General features: G+C 42.0%; 1 protein-coding gene across 1 annotated transcript in view; it reads left to right on the top strand.

Annotated features, from left to right (window-relative positions):
- KLF7 (KLF transcription factor 7) overlaps positions 1 to 18,778 on the top strand; it is a 62,686-nt gene that overhangs the window by 3,726 nt on the left and 40,182 nt on the right. Inside the window, exon 2 of the mRNA XM_068122703.2 lies at positions 1,914 to 2,517. Coding sequence (XP_067978804.1) covers positions 1,914 to 2,517 — 604 coding nt within the window. The remainder of the gene's footprint in view (positions 1 to 1,913; positions 2,518 to 18,778) is intronic.

The following is an 18,778-nucleotide window of genomic DNA, read 5'->3' as shown; positions in this document are numbered from 1 at the left end:
TACAAATTGGTGCTTGTGCTTGCACCTCTGTGACGTATTATGTGCTGTTGCTTTTACAGCCACTTGGCCGTTATCATTTCGGCTATTTGCCTCGAATTTTGAATAAGTCTTAATGTCTCCTGCCTTCGGCTATTCCACGCGAAGCGTTTTCCCAGTTATTTTCATTTCGTACACCGCCTGTACGTGCAGAACGATTCGGAAGATTGAGGGCGCGGGACATTGCAGCCCTTTGTAATGTAGTACGTGTTTTTTAAACTTTTGTTTTGGAATCTCATGAACACAATGATTGCTCAAACACCTCCATAGATTGCCTTTAAGAGCAAGAAAAATGGGCAACCTCCTGAGGGACGTCCTGTCTCTTGGGAAGTGTTTGTGTCTGTGTCTGTGTCTGTGTGCACGTTTGTTCCCTAAGAGAATGAAGTCGGGTATCGTGTCATCTGCCAGTGACATTTTTGGGGGGAATTTTGTTATCCTTTTTTATGGAGCAAAGGCATATTTTCAGAGCGAGATGAAATCCGAGAAGTCTAAAATGCGACGACCATTATGGTGTAACTTTATCATGGTGGGCTAATCGAAAATAAAAATCAGATTTGCCGGTCCGAACTGGGTTAACTTTTGAAATGCGAACCCGTTTGTACTTTCAGTAAAGTTGCTAAAAATCGTGACGTGTTTTGTTAGCAACTAATTTATGTTCGAGTCAAGATTATAATGATTATTTGAAAAAGAACTGGTTACACAGTGATAGTGGATGATTCCGTACTGATTTGTACTGTATAGCCTTTCCGTGGTAATGTAAAGTATGTACACAATCCATTGGATGGATGCCAAACTGAATGTCCCTCCTGTCTGCTAGTAATAGCTGGTGGTGGACGTTAAACATCCCATGGTCTTTTGTGAAGAGTAGGGGAGTTATTGCTGGCATCCTGAACAAATTACAAATTCTAGCTCGAATCGCCTTCAATGAAACGTTGGGTTTCAAAGACTTGGGATAAAATAGTTTCCTGGGAAAAATAAAAAATAAATAAAATAACAACACCAGAAGTTGGGATTAATTTGGGTAGTAGATCTTCTCTTGGCATCTCCAGCTCTGCCATCACTTTTTTTTTATTTCTTTATTCATTTGAAGTTATTCTTCATTTTATTAGTTTGAATAAGAAAGTAAACAAGTTTTCTAGTTTTGAATGTTTTGGAGCTATTTGAGAATATGGCCAAACTGGCATCTCTAACCGTTCCACAATCCAAAGTTGTCGACTCACCATTGTCATTCCATTCTGGGAAGTGTCAATTTTTCAAAATTCAAACTTGGACGGTGTTGGGTTTGGAATATTGCAACAGTTTCTCCGTTTCTTTATTGCACAATTAAATTGCTTCAAATTAGCCACAGACTGTGGCCCTGTGGAGCATGACCATTCTTTTTCTGTCCCTAAATGATGGCTTTGGAATGTCGACAACAAGCGATGGTGCACAGGGGTGAGGAGACCAGATGATAATTTTGCGCATCATTTTGCAATTTACTGCTGTTTTGATTCTTGTAACGGTTCCCGACTCTGTAGGCACCTGTATATCCTCCTCTGATACAAATCACATTTCTGACCCATGTGCTCAGTAATTTCCATTAGGCTGTGTCATCCATAATGTCTAATTTCCCCAAGCTTCAAGTGCCTTATCCTCAAGTTGAACTTGTTTTTTTGTTTTTTTCCTATAGTGCAGGACGAATTAGTCTTGCTGAACCACTCTATATTCTGCATTTTGTTCACAAGTTGTTTTCATCGCTGAACCCCATCATGTTTGTTGTTTTACCGACTTGCCAACATCATAGCAACATAGTTCGATGCTCTTATTTTTTCCCTATTTGATGTCATTAATGAAATGTACGTTAACAATGCTGCTCCTCTCGTGCTGTTTCATGATAGACCTGCCTGGAGATGGAGCGCTACCTTCAAACGGAACCAAGTGCTCGGGGAGGCGAGGATGCCTCAAGCGAGCAAGATGGAGCGTGGCGACGAGTCGAAGAGGTTCATGCCACCATGCCACCGATTCTGTCCAGTGAAACTGCCGTTGCCAAGCTCGAGTCTGTCTTGACGCCTCTGTCACTGCCGGCCGCCCCTCCAAGCCCGTCTGCTGAACCTGGTGGAATCGCCATGTCACCTGTAAGGCAGATTACCAAAACTCTTTCCTCAGCACTTCAGCACAGCCCTGTGACTGCATTGACACCACCCTCATCTCCAGAGTTGGGGCGTACCACCACCACGGCAGCAGCAGGAAGCAGCGTCACGATCGCTGCTTTTCTTCCGACCGGGGCGGGCTTTGAAAGCCAAGGCCCAAAAACCGGACCTCGGCTAGGTCGAAGCATGGGCTCACCTAGTGGACGTACGGCCTGCCGCTCGGCCCTGCTTGCGCGAAGCGCAGAATCGTCACCCGACAATCGGAGGCGCGTTCACCGCTGTCATTTCAATGGCTGCCGTAAAGTCTACACCAAGAGTTCCCACCTGAAGGCGCACCAAAGGACACACACAGGCATGAACATAATTCCTCTCCTTGCTGGCTTCCCTCTTCTTCCAGCTTATTTTATTTCATTTAAGATGCGTGTACTTATTGAGGTTGCATTTGGCTAAATATGGAATTGGTGGTGTGGTAACTTGGCAAAATTTCTAGGGTACAAGGAACATGACCAATCGGTGTTGTATAATCTTTCCTGCTTTGTGAATACCATACTCCATGAGGTTAAGGGAGCCTTGATCATCTTTCATGAGAGTAATGGATCTATTTACAGATACTTAAGCTAATTCTGCTCTAGTTTATTTATCATCTCTGAAGCTAGTTTTAACCAGGTTGATTCCATAATGAACCCGAGTTCCTGATGATCAGTGTGTAGATTATCTGATTTAAAATTCGAAATTACAGTCCTGCATCACTGAGAAAATAGATTGTTTTTCCATGATTATATTGCCAAACTTACTTATTTTACTTTTCCTTCTCAACATGGTTGATGCAGATGCTCACGCCATGTTGACTTCTTCACCTCCGTTTAAGTACGTTGTATACATTTGGTCGTTTCCCCAAGCAAAGTGCCATTGATCCTCCAGAAGCTTATTATGGGGCCTGACTTACTTTAAGTGTATGCATTAGTTACTGGGTGTGTTATTAGTTACGACGTTATTGCAGGTTTAATGGTAAAGGGATCACGCGCAGGAAAAGACAGATGTTGTTTACGACCTGATTTGGAGGATTTGCCGGTCCATTTAAAGTCTAAGTGTGATATCTCGTTGCGAGGTGGACTTCTATGATATAATTTTGTTTGCTTTTAGCTGAGGCTGTGATATTTTCCGTCTCCTTGTCACCGTTCTGATTGCGTGCTCGGAATTTCAGCTCGCAGGCAAAAGCATTGGCTTTAGCCTTGACTTCGAACCATTCGTCAGACTGATCAGCAAGTGGGTCGGTGAAAGGCCCCTACCTTGCTTGTTTGTTCATCTCCCCTTTAAGTGGATTCTTTTGTAACATATGGCTGTGTGAAAATCATGTTACTCATCCTCATTATCATTTTGCCCTAATTTCTTCTTCTTCTTCTTCTTCTTTTTTTTTTTTAACCCGACCCTTTCATTTTCCTTCTATTTGAGTCTCACTGTGTCCAAGTGATGTATCCATCACTGAAGTTGTCCACATCCGCTGAGGTTTGACTATGCTCCAGTTTTACGGCCGGCCCCATTACAGTGCATCACGGTGCAGACGATATGATAGCAGCTGTGATGTGCATTCGAACTTGCCTCTGTCTTGCCCCATGCACGCCATGTATTCTTGAACACCGGGATGCACTGTCGTTGCCATATTTGTTTTGAGTCGCAGCTGGAAATGAGATTGCTAAAAGCAATGAAACGGGCCCACAGAATGGCACGTGTGCGTTCCTCGCTCAATTCTGAGCGCAGAGGGCACTTTGTTATTGAAGCGATGCCGACTGGCTGTCGTGCCAGGCGTGTGGGCATGCGGCCGTATTTTAGCATGACGGCTCATACGTGAGACCGCCGAGGCACGTGTTTGAAACGTCTGGAGTATGTGCTGCAGTGTGATACGAAAGAAGTTTGACAAAAAAAATACCCTTTTCTCGGAGAGCGTTCTCTGTGTGTGAATGTGCTTGGTGCCTGAGCAAATCTGCAGAGGTTTGTTGTCGTGTAATGATTTTATTGGATGATGACCAGTGAGTTTCTATTTTATTAATCACTAAAAGGGGGTACCTGATGCTGTTCTAATCCTGTTGGCATTTTGAAGAATAACAACCTTTTTAAAAATCCAATTCTTTTATTTTGCCTAAAACTCTCTGCGGCACTCACTGATGTACCTCTGAAAGTTTGATGAAGATCTGCTTGGCCATTTCTGATAAAAAATAATAAAAGAATGCACACAAACTAAGGTGGATACTGAGACCGAGTAGATCTCTGTTCCATTTCCTGAGGCCCACCCACGTGTGTGGATAGGCAAAAACAACTTTCATGCACGTGCGTGAACACACACACACACACAAACGTGTGTGTGTGTGTGTGTGTGTGTGTGTGTGTGTGTGTGTGTGTGTGTGTGTGTGTGTGTGTGTGTGTGTGTGTGTGTGTGTGTGTGTGTGTGTGTGTGTGTGTGTGTGTGTGTGTGTGTGTGTGTGTGTGTGTGTGTGTGTGTGTGTGTGTTTTATATACATATATACAGTCACGTGAAAAAGTAAGTACACCACATGTAAAGTTTTGACTTTTTCAACATATTTCAACATACAGCTATTTGATCTTCATTTCAACAATATTGATAGATAAAGGTGATATAATATCACAAATATCATGAAACATTTACATTTTGTAGTCCATTGTATAATTTAAATAAACATAAATGCAAATTTCGCATGTGGAAAAAGTAAGTACACCCTTGGCTCTAATAGGTGGTATTGCCCCTTTGGCAGAAACAACCTCAAGTAGGCGTTTCTTATAACTGTCTACCAGTCTCTGACATCGACTGGGATAAATTTTTGCCCACTCCTCCATGCAGAATTCTTTCAGCTGTGCGATGTTTGAGGGGTTTCTAGCACACACAGCTCGTTTCAAATCCCCCCACAACATCTCGATGGGATTTAGATCTGGGCTTTGACTTGGCCATTCCAGAACCCTCCATTTCTTTCTTTTCAGCCATTCCTTGGTGGATTTACTGGTATGTTTAGGGTCATTGTTATGTTGCAAGGTCCACCTTCGGTTGAGCTTCAACTTTCCGACAGATGGCCTCACATTATCCTCAAGCATCCTCTGGTACAATGAAGAATTCATTGTGGATTCTATGATGATGAGCTGCCCCAAACCATAATATTTCCACCACCATGCTTTACAGTTGGTATCGGGTTCTTGTGGTCAAATGCTGTCCTTGGTTTTCGCCAAACAGGTCTTCTTGTACTGTGGCCAAATAGCTCTACCTTTGACTCATCTGTCCAGAGCACGTTGTTCCAGAAGTGCTGGTCTTTGCCTGGGTGTTCCTTGGCAAACTTTAGTCTTGTCCTGATGTTCTTTCTGGACAGCAAAGGTTTCCTCCTGGCACACCTCCCATGTAGATCAAATTTGTGCAGCCTCTTTCTACTGGTAGACTTGTGCACTTTGACATCAACAGTGGCAAGAGCTACCTGTAGATCCCGTGATGACATTCTGGGGTTCTTAGAGACTTCTTTCAGCATCTTGCGGTCTGCTCTCGGGCTGAACTTGCTGGGGCGTCCTGGCCTGAACAAGTTGGCAGTTGTTTGCAATCTTCTCCACTTGTAGATGGTCTTCCAGACAGTCGAATGATTGATTTCAAATTGTTTGGAGATCTTTTTAAATCCCTTCCCAGACTCGTAGGCATCTATAACCTTCTTTCTGAAGGCCTCAGAGAGCTCTTTTGATCTAGGCATGGTGACGCCGCACACTTAAACAACAAAGAGCAAACCAAACTAAATGTCTGAGGTTTAAATAAGACAGGTTCCTCCAAGATCCTCTCTGACTATGTTCTAATCATTTGCACCTGAGCTGGTGCACCTGATTCTAATTTTAGGTATTTGAAGTACAGGCAGTCCCCGGGTTACGAATGCCCGACTTACGATCGCCCGTACTTACGTACCGACCTACGTAAAGCCTATTATTTTAAAAAAGAGTGTTTTTGGGTTTTTTTTTTGTTTTTTTGTATACAGAATCGAGGCTCGTGAAAGAGCTAACCTTTATCACACAGAAAAAAAATCAAACAGACACACAAAGTATATAATAAGGGGAGCGGTAGACAAGAGAAATGTGAGAAAAGCTCTGTTCAAGCCACCCTTGATGTTTACTTTAAGAAAATTGACCAGCACCAGGTCCATCCTCTCCAGCACCAGGTCCATCCTCTCCAACACCAGGCCCATCTCGGAGAGATATATCAAGATATGATCGTTTCAAGGTTTGCAAGACATCAATTGGAACGAGAGCAAGTGTTAACCTTTAATCATTATCTTTTCTTTTCTATATCAACAGTTTAAAAAATGTTTCTTTCATGTTTTTTATACCTATAGATGTTTTAGGTAAAATATATACTATATACTAAGACAAACATTTGACTAATTGACACTAGATGTGAACCGTACGCAACTGTTCCGACTTACATACAAATTCGACTTACAGACAGACTTAAAAACGGAACTCATTCATAACCCGGGGACTGCCTGTAGTGATAAATGTAGGGGTGTACTTACTTTTTCCACAAGCGAAATTTGCATTTATGTTTATTTAAATTATACAATGGACTACAAAATGTAAATGTTTCATGATATTTGTTATATTATATCACGTTTATCTGTCAATATTGTTGAAATGAAGATCAAATAGTTGTATGTTGAAATATGTTGAAAAAGTCAAAACTTTACATGGGGTGTACTTACTTTTTCACGTGACTGTACATACACATGGGATAAGAATCTCACTTTTTGCAAAGACGTCAGGGAATCTTCAGAGAAGGAGCATCCCCCGCCCCTTTGGACAAGTGTCTGGGCTCTTAACCTCCTTGCACACCAAGGGATCTGGGCCACACTGATCAATGTGTTCCGCTGCTGGAAATCATGGTGGAATTTGTTCTGGTCGAATATGAACCACTAACCCTCTTGTCTCTGGTCTATGAACTCTATTTTAGGTGACTTTTCTGCACTTTACCACTGCATCACTCACACATGCCACATGAGTACATACATACATATATGCATGCACTTGTGTGCACACACACACCACACACATTGGATTTTAGGGGGTTTTTTTTTTTTGTTTTTAATATTTTCTTTTAATTTACCCTTCTAATTTCTCTTCACCCATTTCCAGCAAGATGTTTTTTCAGCTTTTATGTCAAGTGCCTTAATTGCTCTTGTATGGCACTGGCTGGACAGTCCTAGCTGTTTGAGGAACTTGTACACTGATGCATCAACCAGCCCTCTTGCTCCAACTTCCACTGCAAATGGTTGTGCTTTGAACCATTGGGCTTGAATTTACTTCATGAGTTATTTGTATTTCCTGTGCTCACGGCTTTCACTCATTTGCGATTTGAGGTACAGTACTGTCAACTGACCTGCGGAGTTTAAAAAAATGTTTTTAATCAACATTTCTTAGCCCCAGCGGAGGGTTAATTCCTGAACGTCATCTTCTCTTAGCTTATGATGGCGGTTAGCATGCCTCGATCAACGTTCTGTCGATTTTGTCCATTGTTATACTCTCAACTGAATCACTCTGATTTGGATGTGTCCGATGAGCAGATCAAATTGTCTAAATGCTGTTCTTGCAATACTCAGGATACCTCGTCATGCCACGAAGACCTGCTGCAAAATCCAGTGTGATTGGTGGTAGCACACGCTTGTTCTGCTTCTGATTGACGTTTGTACCTTCTCAAGCCGATATGTGAACTGTTTTATTCCTGACTTTCTTCTATCTGCCCTGCATGTGGTATTTTCCACAAAAGCTGCCAGTTTTGTAAAGACTTGGTTGTACCTCCAGGTATTTGTGCTAATGACAGCACATGTTACATGCTCTCAATTCCTACACACACACTGCATTTGGTTTCTATGATTTTACACACTTCATCAGATTTGTTCCAGATGAGAGCTTGTCATAGATTGTGCTTTTGATTAAGCTAATCCCATATATCATTCCATGTTGTTGATCTATTTCAGCAGGACATCCTCTTATGGACTCCTGTCCCTGTTGGCATTGCAGAGCTGCTTTCTTCACTCAGTGGAATATTCTTCTCTTATTTCTGTGATCAGCAATATCCCTTCTTTCCTTGGAAGTTGCTGTCGGACAAAATCTCACTTCATCGTGTTGAAATATCTGGTGGCCTTATGGCAGCCTCCTGCATTTAGGTTCCTTGAAAGGGAACTCATCTTATTACCGATGCAGGATGGGACACCCAGCCATTTGATGTAGCGGTTGATTTTTCCTTTCCATGGGTTTGACCTTGCTCAGTGATTCCATCTATCAGCAATGGCCTCAGTCGTTTTGGAACCACCATGAACTGGAGAATCCAGACCTTGAAATTTCCCAGAAGCTTTGCTTTGTCAATGGTGAATTGAAGCGTTCTTTGCTTGTTCTTACATGGTTTAAGTGACCGTTTGCCATTCCTAATCAATTGGCATCCGGACTTTGCAGGCTTTAGTCTCGTCCGACTCCATGTGATCAACATTGCTAACCCGGAAAGCATTTGGTGACCCTGCTCGTTCAGCACAGTTATCATCCATGTAAGCTTTCAGGGTTTGTTCATGTAATCCTTCCCTGAGGTTTGTACCTTCGCAGTATGCCTTGGCTGCTTTTAAGAGCACCTGCATTGTCAGAATGAACAGGATGGGAGCAATTGAACATCCTGTTGCAATGCCTGTCTGAAACTGGAACCATTCAGTGGTGTGCATACCTTTGGAGAATCTCGTGCAGTGGAAGTTCCCAACGTAGTTTTTCAACATTGATACCACTGTTTCTGATGCATGCTGCATGTTGAGTGCCTTCCAGAGCATTGAATGAGGTACTTCCTCTTATAAGCATTTGCCATATCCAACTAGACTGTATAGTAGTCTGACTTGTGTTTTTTTTTTGTTTTTTTAAAAATTATTGTTATTTTTTGAATGCTGTATTGGTCTTCCTCTCCAAACCATGTTTGTATGTTCCAAGTAGCCTGGTATTACTGGAATACCTCCTCTCCTTTTTGCACCAATGTATTGACATACCCATTTGCCATGAGATACTTGGTTAGTTGGAACGCTAGCACTGAAGGATCTTTCTTTCAACATTCAGCAGGGATACAAGGCAAAACGTGGCCGATGCCTTTCGAGTCATGTTCTTTTGGAATGTCGACCCCATTTGCCTTTTACCACTGTTCACCTGCATACTGCTTTCTCCAGGCACATGTTGGCATAGTATGCAGGTGGCTCAGCACACCCTGACATTTGCTTTGTCATTCAGACCAGGTGCTGCTCTTGACCTCGCCTTCTGCACTACTTGTGCCACTTCCTTGATTGTTGGAGATTTGTTGTTTAAGTGTTCTCTTGGTGCACTCAAACTCAGAAGCCTCAATATCACCCAGGGCCTCATTGTCGTGTCTGTTAGAATGACTTGAGCAGATGGTCTTCAAATTTGTTTGCGTACTTGGAGTGGTCATGGCCGTGGCTGTTCAAACAGCTGTATTGCAAAGCCTTATGGTTTTGTGTCTTTTGCTGTCCTGTTCCTCTCTATAATCTCTCTGATTTTCACAAGTCACCATGCTGCTGCTTCAGATCATTCCATATTTTTCACCCCAAGTTTTTCTACTTCAATAGCTCTTTTCCATTGCTTTATAACTTAATTCTTTTGCTGACGGATTTGTTCTATTTTCTGTTGCCTTCGCGATTTCATGGGTGCCTTCTCCTTTGAAAGAACTCGATTCCAAATCGGTCTTGACAGAATAAGTAGAATGTGTTACCAAAGGCCACCACTCTGTTCTATAGAATCCTTCACGTGTTTCTCAGTGTTGTGCTAGGCCTTGGTTTAATTTGGACCATGTCGATGTTGCACTCGAAGGTGGAAACTTTATCCTTGGCCAAACTTTATCTTCTAGATATCTTCTGTGTTTTTTGCCTTCCATACAATATACAAGTCTGAACTATCAAGCATGCCAAAATGTGAAGTCCATCTGCATCCGTTTTATACTACAGTATTTCTAAACTTGAAAACGGCTAAAAAAGAAATAAAAAGGAAAATCTATTCCTTCGGCCAAGGAAAATAAATTGCTATTTTATCGTCCTCGCCCACTTCCTTTTTGATGAGCACCTCCTTTTATTATTATTATTATTATTATTTTTATATTCACGAATTTCTTTCCAGATTTTAACCAAAAATTTTTTTTATTTTTTTTGCATGGGAGTTTGGAACCCAGACCAATAATTTCATGGTCCCTATAGGCCTTGCACTCGCGTAAATTAAATCAATCATCTGTAAGTACGCTTGCTCACGCCACACCACCCGCTCAAAATATGATTCCCGAGACGTGTACGCACGTAATGTGTACGGTAAAGTTAGCTATCGAGTTTTGGTGATAGCATGCACATTATTCATCTCAAGAACAAACTTTCTCGATAGCTTTAAATGAACTACTGAAAAAGTACAGTAGACCTTGGTCTTAAAATGGTTTTCTTTTGTGTATGCATCTGGAAGGCTGGCAAAGTTTTGAAGCCATGGTACGCTTGTACGGTGTTTGATGGAACCCAGACTCCGGGGGATATTTTCAACAAATTTGAAAATGGGGTTTGTGACCAGGCATTGCCCATCAACGACAACTATCAGACAGCTCAGGTCAGTAGTGCAAGTCCGCATATATAAAGTGCCAGTTCAGTACGTACAAGCGCGCACAGTACAGCAGACAGTGAGTGCCACTGCTCCAGTAGATGTTGACGTATTGGTTACATAAACTAACGTCATTTTTAATGGTATATGGGATGTGTGTTGGTGGTATGAGTAGTGCTCATTTTTGGTCTGGTAGACTTCACTGTGTCGGCCATCTCGGGGGGGTGGGGGGGGGGGGAAATCAAAAATCTTGAAAATATCAAATAGTAAAGCGTCCCCCGGGTTTTTTTGTTTTTTTTAGAGCCCGGATGAGAAACTAGGAATTTATTTTGCTTGGCCTTTGTGTTCTCCACATTCTTATAAGAAAGGTTGTTGTAAATTTGATGACGAAATCTCAAATTCTACAAACCTTGTGGTCTGAACAGAGAGACAGCCAGACAAGCGGTCATATACCAGTAATTTCGAAATCGGTCACTGCAACCTTCACATCAAATATTAGGCTTCTAGTTTTTGATTGAACCAATTCAGTGAGAATATGCAAGCTGTTCGAATTTCAAGTCGATCGAATTAATTTTGATGATTATTTGATCTATTGACCTTTTGACCCAATTAATTGGCGGTTTTGATGTTCTCATAATAACTATTTGTTGCAAATTTGACAACGAAAGCTAAAAGGGTAAAAAAAAACAAAAAAAACAAGTGCAGATACATTCAAAGTACACCGCCCCCATGCTAAATAAATAAATATCCTCCAGCGTGGCAAACTGCCATGCAGCTCAGACTGTATTTGGAGGGAGAGGTGCACAATAATAATTGATTGATTAATTGCATAATTAAAATCAATAAATAATGATCATAAAATATTTTCTTAATAAATTGTTTAATAGCATACCTAAACCACCAGTGCTTCATTCGAAGCTGTAACTTTTTAAAATAGTCATTAATCGAGAAAATTAAATAATTAATTGCTTAATTAATGATTAATTTATCAATAAATCAAAAAATATCCTTTATAGCCACATCACTTGGTTACTGTCATGTCCAAATATCAGCTTCCTCGCTCAAAAGGTGCCTGAGATATTGCCCAGATGAGAAAAAATAAATTATTCATAATGAAAATAAATAAATAATAATCATTAAATTAATTGATCAATTTCCTAACAGAATACCTAAACCACCACCGTTTCATCTGAATCTAACTTGGGGTACACGGTATAAAACAAATTGCATGAGAGAGCAACAAATTGGCACTACTAGGACTTTCAGGAATGAAGTTGGAGATTGAAAGAGGTGGATTTGGCGTGTATTAACGGGGGTATAAAAGATCAAGGTTTTGGATGGGGGAAGATGAGACATGGTGGTGAACAGCTGTTTTAAAGACCTGGAGGGAGGAGTGGGGTTGAAGAGAGTGTGCGAGTTTGTTCCATAGGTGGGGAAAAAAGAGGGCTTAATTAATCGATAAATAAATAACTAATCAATTAATTGATTAATCAAATAACAAAAAATACTGTTTTTGCTAAAGCACTTGCTCACTATTGTGCCGAAATTTCAACTTCCTAGCCCAAAGGATGGCTGAGATATCACCCGGATAAACAAACAAACAAACAAGAAACCGAAGTGAAAACTGAGTACTCCCTTTCAGCGTGCGTCATTGCCGAGCCCCCTTCGGTGCCCGGCAATGACGTTATGCAGCACCTGGAGATGGCATAGGAAAGGAGCGGTGTACAAAAAAGTTATCGTCTGGACAGACACGCCGAAGCTCAAACTAATAAAGAAACACGGAAGATATTTAAATAAATTATAATAATAAAAATAGTTAAATAAATAAATAACCTGGCCGTCTTATGCTGACACTTGGCGGATGGTCTATTTGTACTTTCTGTGCCTTTGGCCTTTGACATTTTTGACACAATTATAAATTTTTCTCCATATTCTTGTAAAGATTTGTTCTAAATTTGATGACGTCTCAAAGGGTAAAAAAAGTTATGGCCTGGGCAGACAAAGACGGACACACACACACACACACACAAAAGCAATTGCAAAATCCCATCTCGCGCTGCGTGGACAGACAGGCTAACTATACTTGAATAGAGAAGATGATTTTTCAACCTGTTTACAGATGGAAAATATTTTGTACTTTGTATTTACTTACCTTATCTTTTCACTTAGTCCTCCAATTCACTTTCTCCCTTGCAGCCCAACGATCTGTTCTGAAATAGTTATGATAAAAGTTCAGAATGCTTGCTAAAGCAAATTGTGGAGAAAAGGCTTTTAAAGTGTTTATACGTTGTGAGTAAGAGTGCCCAGGGAGTGTGACCAGCTGTGACAATCGTGTTGGGTAGAAACTGAGGTCCTCTGATGCACGCGAGTCTGGGATGCTCCGTATAACCAGACGCTTGTCATGGAACAGCTTGAAACCTAAACTTGCTGTGTAGTTCTTCCTAGTATGTGCGCCGCTCGGGTGGGAGAGGAGGGTGTCAATGTGGTGGATATCGTTATTTATTTTTTATTTTCTCTATGGAAATCTGTTCATGGAATTTGCAACACTTTGACTGACAACCGGGGCACAGGATAAAGTGTAAAGGTGAGTTACTGACCAGTTCTGTAACGCTGTTGGTTGTTTTCAAGACTGTACTGCAAGACTCATTTGCTTTGAACATTCTTTGTAAAATTGGTTACCTGTTATTGTCAACAATGGTAATCAAAATCGATCAATTGCAATAATATTCCTACCTCTGTCATGTGTTTTTCATATTTTTTTTAATGATAGGTTTAACTATTTTGGTAAACAGCCTTTTATGCCGATAACAGGTAGTTGGAAGAGAACGCAGCTCGTTAAACGGCAGCATGAAGTAGTGCCGCAACGGCTGCTTTTTTCCACTGACATCAGGAAGTGCCAAAGTGGATAATAGTCGCTGGAGGCTAGGCCTGGCCTGTACTTTAGGTGATCCAGCTGCTTAAAGCCACAGCCATGAATGCCCGCAGCACATCACGAGCGCAGGTTTGTTCCCGTGCATGAGGAGCACACCTTTGGTCAATATATCCCTTGGCGTTGGTCCTTGATTGTTTACCATAGCTTTTTGCATGAGGCTGGCATAACATTTCCTTGTGATTGTAGTTTTGTGCGGTGTATAGTCCATCGGCAGTAATCTCTTTATCATAAAATCAAGGCCGTGATCCTGTCTGCTGAGGGTTGGGTGCAAGATTTATTGCGGCAGTGATCCCTCGTGCATCCGTTGCTTGCATTCCAATTTGGCTTCAAGTTTCTTTAGGTGAGGCCCAGTTTGTTGCCCAGTGAGGTCGTCAATTACCAAATGATGGACAGTTGGATGGATCTGTGTTCAACAGTTAGATTCTCATAACATTATCCAAGCCGTTGTCGGTCGTGATTGCTGATGCATCGAGGAATCGTCTTGCTGAGACCTCAGACCTGTTCACCTACAAGGTCTGGCACGGCTAAGTATGGGACATCTGTGTACTACATAAGCAACTGAGTAGAACTGCACTCGGTAGAGCGCATGCCTCTGCCAGGCTGAACGGTTTACATTTGTATCCCACTGATAGGCCAGATCTGGATCCTGACCTGAACCCAAATCTAATCGGCTTGTTCTTGTCATCTACCCAACTCATCCACCATTTTTTGTCAAAATCCGTCCATAACTTTTTTGGGATATTGTGTGACACTGTATATTGTTTTTTGGCCCCATCTCTCACTTGAGAAGAATGACCTTAGAAATTCTCATATCTGCATCCGGATCCTCCCGAAAGTCTAATTTGTCCTCGTCACTCACCAAACTCACCCAAAAGTTTCGTTTGAATCCGTCTATAAACTCTTTGATATCCCGATCACAGACCAATGGGTGAATACATAACCTCCGTACACCTTCAGTGGTGGAGGTAAATATGGCGTGACCTTTGACTGTTCTCCCCTACCCCTCCATATGCTCCTTACTGTTTCTTTCCTTTACTGCTATCTTAACCCAGTCTTCTTTCTTCCCATTCCTTCCACACATCCTACCTTCCTTTGTCTCTCCAATCACCTTGTTTTCTCGTCAAACTACTTCACATGGTTAAACAATTAAAATCGTGTTTTTTTTTTTTTCAGATAAATCATAAACATCCCCAAACAAAACATGAAGAAAGGAATCGGTGCAAGCATGGTTTTGTAGATGACATTGAGGCCATTGACTTTACCTGTACTCCATGTCGCCATGTAATTTCTTTCTTCACAAGTGCATTCTACAGGCACTTGGAGCAAACCTTGTTTATTTAAAGGACTTTTGAAGGCCTTGTGTGTAAACCAGTTCAAAAGTCATTTTCCCCGATGTGATGAGCAAGCTTCTTCACTTTGTCGACCATTTGAAAATTGTGCAGGTTTGTAATTTTTGATTTAATTTTTTTTGGAATGTTACATCCATCAGGTTTTCTGTCCGATCACAGACCACCAATGACGAATCGGGATGAGCGTGAACCTTTTTGGCTGCCGACGGGTGCATTTTCTCTGTGAAACACGTTGGCCGTGGTCCTGGGAGCCATGCAAAGTAGCCAGTCCGATGATTGATGTGCGAGATGTGCTGACTCGCGTGTTTTGAGTGAAAAGTGAGGCAGGCTGAGAGAGAGGCCTGCGGTTCGCAAGGGTTGGGGTCGGGAAGAGCTGTGGGGGTTGCGGGGGGGGGCGTGAAGCAGCAGGCCGGTAGAGTAGGTGGGAAGGCCTGCCAGAGAGCCGTCGGCTAATGCGGTGCCTAGTCTGGAGAGCCGTGGTCTAATCAGCTAATGGTATGCCGCCCAGTGCAAATCGATGGGTGAAATCGCACCAAAATGTGTGATTCTCCGCTCGTCCGTCTTCTGCTGCTCAGTTTCCAGTGCGGCTGAGGGATAAATTTTGCTTTTTGTGTAAGATGCTCGGCCAGCTTCATTTGTATTTTTACAGGTTCCGCCTGCCAAGGAGAAACCGATTGCTTTGTAAGTGCCAAATGTGTCTTTGGCCTAATTGGATTAAATGAAGACACAGGCCCACTTCTTGGGCCATGGAGAGAAGCATTAATGGTTTTCCATAGAGCGAGCCAGAGGTTATGGCCCCAAGGAATCTTGCTGTTGTTGGTGAATAATTGACTACTTTATTGTTATTTTTTGAACAAATTATCTTTCCCATTGGTTCCTTTTATTAATTGTTTTTTTATTTTTTGAAGTTTAAAATTTTTTTCCAAACATTTTTTCATCGTTAAATGTGAACTCCAAAATGCTATCTGATTTAAGTTGTCACACACATGGGCAATGTACCCTTGAGGTTTCCTGTTGTATTTACATGCAAGCGTGTGCTTTCTTGTGGATGCACTCGGGCATGTTTTTTTTTGGGGGGGGGGGGGGTGTGCTTGCTTATGTCCGCATGCATGTGTGAGACTGCCCCAGTGTGTGCATACAGTGCATTCAGAAAGTATTCAGACCCCTTCACTTTTTTCACATTTTGTTATGTTGCAGCCTTATGCTGAAATCGTTTAAATCCATTTTTCCCTAATCAATCTACACTCAATACCCCACAATGACAAAGTGAAAACAGGATTTTAGAAAGTTTTGCAAATTCTTTCAAAATAAAAAACGGAAATATCACATTGACATAAGTATTCATACCCTTTGCTATGACACTTGAAATTTAGCTCAGGTGCCTCCCATTTCTCTTGATCATCTTTGAGATGTTTCTACACCTTGATTTGAGTCCATCTGTGGTAAATTTAAAAATTCAAGGGTAAAGGGGGTGAACTAGATATTCTACAAAGAGGTACCTGCATAATTTGCATGTGTAAAGAATATGGTACAGATTCAGTTCGATGTTTAATCGTGGTATGAATGGCCAAAAGGATGCAAGAAGGAATTCCCAAGAGACTGCACATTTGAGAGGAGCCAATTGGAAACATTAAGAAAATAATTGGAAGCCAGGGGGAAACAAAAATTAAAGGTAGATTGGCAACCGTTTTATTACTGGGACATCGAATCTAGGAACCGGGACACCAGAGCAAAAATGGGGGGCTCGAAAAAGGATGTGAAACAGATACAGAATAGGCTGGGAAAGGTATCCACTCAAATGCCTCTTGAAGTTAGCAACGGAAAGTCATCCACCCCATCCAAGTCCAGATTGTACCTGGAAGCAAGGACATATGAGATAGCACAATTGCAAGAGGAAACTCCTCCACCGTATCGAAGGAATCTTGCATATCAGGAACGTGCACCTGTCAGTCGGGAGCAACTTGCAGTAGTACCTGAACCTGACGTAGGGCCGGGACAAGGAGGAGCGGTTGGCTCTAGCCAACAGGAGGAAGTTGAAGGAAGCGGCTCATATGAGGCTACTACCCAAAAGGGTGGAACAGGGGGACAGAAATGGAGTCGGAGACAATTAATGACTCGGAGTGAGCAAGAGAAAAAACCAGTCACAACAACTGCACAATACTTTCCACCTAACAGCTATAATACAAGAAGTAAGGGGCCTGCGGGGAACTTGCCATTAACCAATCAAAGATTGACTCTCCAGAAGAGGGATTTTGAGCAGTCTGGCGTTACAAATTTCCCTCAGCGGCAATTTCCAGGGGCAAATCGGGAACGCCCAGACCTTATGTATAGACCTTCGCAGACATATGAACTTAAGGCGTTGCCCTCTTGGAGTTTGCAAAAAAGCACCTAAAGGACTCTCGGACTGTGAGAAACAAGATTCTGTGGGCTTTCATGTGTCTTTCACTGAGGAGAGGCTTCCGTCTGGCCACTCTGCCATAAAGCCCAGATCGGTGGAGTGTTGCAGTGATGATTGTCCTTCTGGAAGTTTCTCCCATCACACAGGATCTCTGGAGCTCAGCCAGTGACCATCGGGTACTTGGTCACCTCTCTTACCAAGGCCCTTCTCCCCCGATTGCTCAGTTTGGCCGGGCGGCCAGCTCTAGGAAGAGTCCTGGTTGTTCCAACCTTCTTCCATTTAAGAATTATGGAGGCCACTGTGCTCTTGGGAACCTTCAATGCAGCAGAATTTTTTTTTTTTGTAGGCTTCTCCAGATCTATGCCTCGACACAATCCTGTCTCTGAGCTCTGCAGGCGGTTCCTTCGACCTCATGGCTTGGTTTTTGCTCTGATATGCATTGTCAGCTGTGAGACCTTATATAGACAGGTGTGTGCCTTTCCAAATCATCTCCAATCAATTGAATTTACCACAGGTGGACTCCAATCAAGGTGTAGAAACATCTCAAAGATGATCAAGAGAAATGGGAGGCACCTCAGCTAAATTTCAAGTGTCATAGCAAAGGGTCTGAATACTTATGTCAATGTGATATTTGTTTTTTATTTTTAATAAATTTGCAAAACTTTCTAAAATCCTGTTTTCTCTTTGTCATTATGGGGAATTGAGTGTAGATTGATGAGGGAAAAAATGAATTTAAACGATTTCAGCATAAGGCTGCAACATAACAAAATGTGAAAAAGTGAAGGGGTCTGAATACTTTCTGAATGCACTATACGTTCTGATGTGCATGTGCAGGGAATTTATAGTTTATAGTGTATTTGTTATAGTATCACACTGTCTCCTTATTTCGGAATCTTTCACCAAATGCGCCAAGCACAATTCTAACCCTTAATATTTGCCTCATAAATCTGATTTTGAGTACAAATTCCCCAAACAGATACCCATTCCTTTTAGAGTACGAATTTGTCATTTATCATATAACACTGGTATTGGTCCCATCACAAATTGCTACCTCGCTGTCTAACCCGGAATGCTTGTTGTATCCAATTGGACATTGTACACGAGACGATTAAACATCAACATTGACAAATCTGTTTATCCTTGCAAACACACAATGTATTGTCTCTGCACGTTGCTCCTTTTGATTGACTAGAAACACTCACTCCCCCCCGGAAGCAGCCTTGAGGGGAGGGACTTGGGTGCGTGGGATATTTGGGGAAGGGAGTGGGGTTGGGATATTGGGGGAGGTGGGGCA

Source organism: Myxine glutinosa, chromosome 7 (assembly GCF_964187855.1).
Source record: "Myxine glutinosa chromosome 7, kmMyxGlut1.1, whole genome shotgun sequence".
NCBI lineage: Eukaryota > Metazoa > Chordata > Myxini > Myxiniformes > Myxinidae > Myxine > Myxine glutinosa.
The sequence above is the reverse complement of the archived record's forward strand: the minus strand, read 5'-3'. Positions and strand labels throughout refer to the sequence as shown.